This window comes from Macaca mulatta, chromosome 4 (assembly GCF_049350105.2).
Source record: "Macaca mulatta isolate MMU2019108-1 chromosome 4, T2T-MMU8v2.0, whole genome shotgun sequence".
In the NCBI taxonomy this organism is placed as follows: Eukaryota; Metazoa; Chordata; class Mammalia; order Primates; family Cercopithecidae; genus Macaca; species Macaca mulatta.
This window is the reverse complement of record NC_133409.1, coordinates 178108778-178113692: the sequence shown is the minus strand read 5'-3', so window position 1 is coordinate 178113692 and position 4915 is coordinate 178108778. Positions and strand designations below refer to the sequence as shown.

Sequence of the window (4915 nt, the reverse complement as noted above, 5' to 3'; positions counted from 1 at the left end):
CTAAGAGTGACGCCTCCTTAAATTCTATGCCCCAGCACCTCCCTCACCATCTTCCTGTCCTGGAGCGAACATGTGCCCCAATGGGGGTTATAGCCCAAAGGGTCACCATCACCTCAAAATCTCCTTTAAGTCTTATTTTATCTTTAAAATAGCTTGTGAATTTTGTATTCAAGTCCACGATGTAGCAATGTTTGTTCAAGTGTAAAAGCAATATCCTTCTCCAAATCAGAGCTGCTGCAGGAAGACAGGCTATGTGTGCCTGGGGCCTCTTGGCCACGCCCCAGGGCATGAGGTGCCACGCCCATGTCGAGACACAATCATGGAATTCCACACTGGCGTAAAACGACCAGCAAGAGTCCAGCAAAGGGACCGACCGGGCCCCCTTTACAGGACACCACTCCCAGCCCAAGATTAGTAGTGATGGGGGAAATGTCTCCTCTAAGCTGCCTGGGTTCAAATCTCTTGAGAGCCACCCTGGGGAGCCTTGGTGATGAGAAACCTTTCTGCAGTGTTGTGTCCTATCTGTGGTCAGGAATTATGTGATTCCTATTTCATGGATGGGACATCCTGTAGCTACTCAATTAATCAATGTTAGCTCTTAACGTGCTTCTCACCCTCCACTCACCATTTCTTTTACCTGCCCTCTGTTAACATGGCTAAAGTCCTGGCCCCTTTCAATTCTGCCAAACCATGACATGTTTTATTTATGAAGCCTCAATTAATTACGTTTCTTAATTAGTGGTTCTGTTTCTAGAATCCCCATCTTTCTATGTAAGTAACTGTAGACACATCCACATAGGTTTAAATACGGTCCCCAGAGCCCAGCATAAGCACCCCCTTGTTAGAAATACTTCCAGACCCCAGCCCAAGCCACTGAGTCACAAACGCTAGGGAGCTGGCAGCAGTGGGACGTGTCTGTAATCCCAGCTGCCTTAGAGGCTGAGGCGGGAGGACTGCTTGAGGCCGGGAATTTGAGACCAAACTGGGCAGCATAGCAAGACCCCTATCTCGAAAAAGTTAGAAAGAAGGAAACTCTGGAAGTGGGGCCCTGTGATGTGCCAACAAGCCCCCCAGTGATGTCTATGCAGGCTGAAGTGAGAATCACTGACTTAGATGGCCCTCAGGGTGGCCTTAAAACTAAAACAAGAAAAACACCACTTTTAGAAGTTCCACCAACCCCCGGGTACCCCCACCCCTCCCCGGCCCCAGGTTCAGGCCTTGGCCCCTGGCAAGGCCGAACGGCAGGGCGGTGACAGCTCAGTCCGGCCCGGGCCTGGCCCCCACTCCCGGTGGGCGGGGAGGGTGCGCAGGGCTCCGGCGTCCGGTCGCGGTGGGAGGTGGTGCATGCGGCGTGGGCGCCGGCCCCACGGGGTTCCCTCTCCTCCCTCCCTGCAGGCACCCGGGGCGCGGACTCGCGGGCGCGGCGGGCGGGACAGGGGGAGGGGCGGGACGTGCTCCTGGGCCCGGCGCGAATGGCCTCCCGCCGCTCTCGGCTGCTGGCCGTGGCCGCTCCCCCGCGCGTCCCCGCACGGTCCCCGCCCCAGTCTGGCTGCAGCCCACCCCGCGCCGCCACTGGGCGGATGGGGGCGGCGGCTCCTGCCTCCCGGCTTTCGGAAGCGCAGAGCGGAGCGCGCCTGATCGAGTCGGGCTTCCGAGTGGGATTGGAACCCGGGGCACCCTGAAGTCTGGGGAAGGCAGGAGCAGAAGGGAAGGGATGCGCTCCCTGCTTTCCGGCGGCGCGGCATGGGCCTCCTTCAGGCCTCTGCGTAGGCAAGTTTTCCCCAGTTGCGCGCTGCACCGGGGACTCGCCAGGCCCGTGAGACAGCCAAGAGGAGAGCGCTCAGTGACCCTCCGGGGGGCAGACACGTCAGGTCAAGTTCATGGGCAGGAAGACTTTGTGCACGTGGGGGTCTCTGAAGGTTGAGCGCGGCGTCTATACTCCCACTTCGAGGCACTCCGGCGGCGGAATAGACGCTAGCCCGGCCGGGGGTGCGGGTGAGGGCCCCAGGGAGTCCGCGAACGACAGGACGTCGCCCCCTACACTGCACCCAAGCACTCGGGAACTCGCTTTCAGGTGTTGCAGGGGCCGCGCCTCCCCGCCCCCGGCCCTCCCCCGTCGCGGGCAGGTTCAACCAGGAGGCGGCGTGGCCCCGGAGCCGGCCCCAGGCCCGCATCCTCCTCCCACTTCGCCCTGCTGCAGCTAAAAGCCGGAGGCTCCAAAGTGGAACTAACTGTGGTGTCTTGTCGAGCCTGGGGCGACTCGCCTCGGGGAGGGCGAGCCTGAACTGCAGCCCTGCGCTCATTCCACGGTCCGAGGAGTTAGTTACGTCTCCAGAGTGGCGAACGGCGTCATGGAGCCCACAGGGGCGCGGTTAAGTTTGGAGGCGCCGGGACCAGCGCCCTTCGGAGAGACCCCGCTGGTCGAGGAACCGTCCGTCCCGGGGGTCCTCTGCGTGCAGGGTGGCGGCGACGGCGGTGGCACTTCGGAGACCCCGAGTCCTGACGCTCAGCTAGGGGACAGGCCCCTGTCCCCGAAGGAAGAGGCCGCCCTCCAGGAGCAGGAGGAGCTGCTGCAATGCCGCCGCCGCTGCCGCGCGCGCTCCTTCTCCTTGCCCGCCGACCCCATCCTGCAGGCGGCCAAGTTCCTGCAGCAGCAGCAGCAACAGGCAGCAGTGCTGGGCGGCGAAGGGGCGGAGGACGCGCCGCTCGGCCCGGGCGGCTGCTGCGCCAAGTGCAAGAAGCGGGTGCAGTTCGCGGACACGCTGGGGCTGACCCTGACCAGCGTGAAGCACTTCAGCGAGGCGGAGGAGCCGCAGGTGCCGCCCGCAGTGCTCTCGCGCCTCCGAAGCTTCCCTATGCGTGCCGAGGACCTGGAGCAGCTCGGGGGACTGCTGGCCGCGCCCCTCTCAGCGCAGCCTTCCCGGCTCCGGCCGCTCTTCCAGCTCCCGGGGCCAAGCGCCGCGGCCGAGCGCCTGCAGCGGCAGCGCGTGTGCCTGGAGCGCGTGCAGTGCTCGACGGCCTCGGGCGCGGAGGTGAAGGGCTCCGGCCGCGTGCTCAGCTGCCCTGGGCCCAGGGCCGTGACCGTGCGCTACACCTTTACCGAGTGGCGCTCCTTCCTGGACGTGCCAGCTGAGCTGCAGCCGGAGCCGCTGGAGTCACAGCCGCCAGAGGCGCAGTTGGGGGCCTCCGAGCCAGGTTCCGGGGATGCCAAGAAAGAGCCAGGCGCTGAGTCCTTCCACTTCTCGCTGTGCCTGCCCCCGGGCCTGCAGCCTGAGGGCGAAGAGCAAGCTGACGCGCGCGGCGTCGCGGTCCACTTCGCTGTCTGCTACCGCTGTGCGCAGGGCGAGTACTGGGACAACAACGCGGGCGCCAACTACACGCTGCGCTTCGCGCGCCCTGCGGACGCGCTGTGAGCCTGGAGAGCTTCGAAGAGCCGTGGGGCGGGGTTGATTAGCACGTGGAGCTCCGGCTGCCGCCCCAAGGGACTTGCTGCGACGTTTTGCTGAGCATGGCGAATCTGGCGGGAGGGGCGCGTGGAGGAAAAGGAGGGAGACGTTGAACCGTCGACTCGCACCCCAGCAGAGAAGTGAGCGGGCTGAGAGAGGCCGGGCAAAGCTCCGAAAGCCTCTGGCCCCAGTCTTCTCGTCCTTTGGACCTTTCTACAAGGCCTCTAGAGTTCCCAGCCTGCGTCAGAATAGGAAGAAACTTCCAAGGCCCGGAGCAGCTGCCTCCAAGGAAAAGGCTGCTGACTCCCGGGCGTGGTTCTAAGGCCGTGGGATGGGCGTTTAACTCTAACATATTTTAGCCCTTGCAGCTTGCTGAAGACCCCTAGGGAAAGAACAAAGGTCCTGCCACCGTGCACCAACGGAAGGTGCCACGGGCTGTGGGTGGACGCGTGGGACCTTTACATCCCAACCTATTTCTCAGAGAAAACCCAGTCGCGGCTGGGTCAGGCCACCCTTTTCTTTTGACTGAGATGTGGGAAATATTTGCCCAGACTTGACATTGTTTATTTGTGCGATTGTGTACAAATGTCCTTTAAAAAAGTAAAGGCCACTCGCACCCCGTTTGACGCTGTGCTCTGTATTTTGGCTTTCGTGCGTTTGGGGAGGCGTTGGCAGTCAGCCAGTCTCTGTCAGCTGGTGATGTGCGCACTTGAAGAATTGTTAAACGACAGCCTACAAATTCCTCTCCTTCAGTCCTCCCTCTTTACTGCGAAAGGGCCCAAACTTCCCTTGTGCTTTAAAATGTTCTGTAGAAAGTGTTCTGACCCTCTCCGAATTAAGACGTTTGTGAATTGAAATGCCAGAATCCTCGGGCAGGCCTTGGCTGTGATCTGGGAGAGCCGGGCACGCACGCCCCAGCGCCCTTTGTGTAGACAGAGCACACTGTTGTGAGACTCGCCGGGCCATTAGCGGTCAGAGAAGTTGGGCCCTTTTAGTCGCTGGACTGCGAGCGCAGGGGATGGGGGATGGAAAGGTGGCTCTCTGTTCCTCTCAGAGCCACAGTGGCGAGTGGTGACTTGATGGAAGAGGAAGCATGCCCAGCGAGTCAGTGCTGCGCAGACGCAGACGGCCACCTCTGCAGGCCTGTGGGGTGGGGTATGGACGGCCTTGGTCGCTGTGCTGGCTGTGGATGCACGGGCAGGCAGGAGGGCATCCCGAGTAAGGTCTGTCACCCCTTGACTCTGCCTCAGTGATTTCCCTTTTTTTAATTCTTCCCATTTTCCAGCACGTGGCGAGTACAATCAGTGGTTTTAGGGATGGTAGTCTCTAAGGAGGGGCAGTTTCACTGTTGCTTGATAGAACAGGGCTGGGCATGCATACTATAGCCCAAATTTGGCACATCGCCTGTTCTTGTAAGGTCTGCGACCTAGGAATAGTTTTTACATTTTGATTTTTTATTTTATTTTATT

At 60.8% G+C, this 4915-nt stretch overlaps 1 protein-coding gene across 1 annotated transcript; it reads left to right on the top strand.

Moving 5' to 3' along the window:
• Positions 1-2351: 2351 nt before the first annotated feature.
• Positions 2352-4068, top strand: PPP1R3G (protein phosphatase 1 regulatory subunit 3G). Its single transcript, XM_002803584.4, has one exon. It carries the CDS (start codon positions 2352-2354, stop codon positions 3411-3413), a length of 1062 nt encoding a protein of 353 aa, XP_002803630.3. The 3' UTR covers positions 3414-4068.
• Positions 4069-4915: the final 847 nt, after the last annotated feature.

Excerpts from the sequence above, each read along its gene's own strand:
- PPP1R3G (XM_002803584.4), top strand. The coding sequence starts at position 2,352 with ATGGAGCCCACAGGGGCGCGGTTAAGTTTGGAGGCGCCGGGACCAGCG.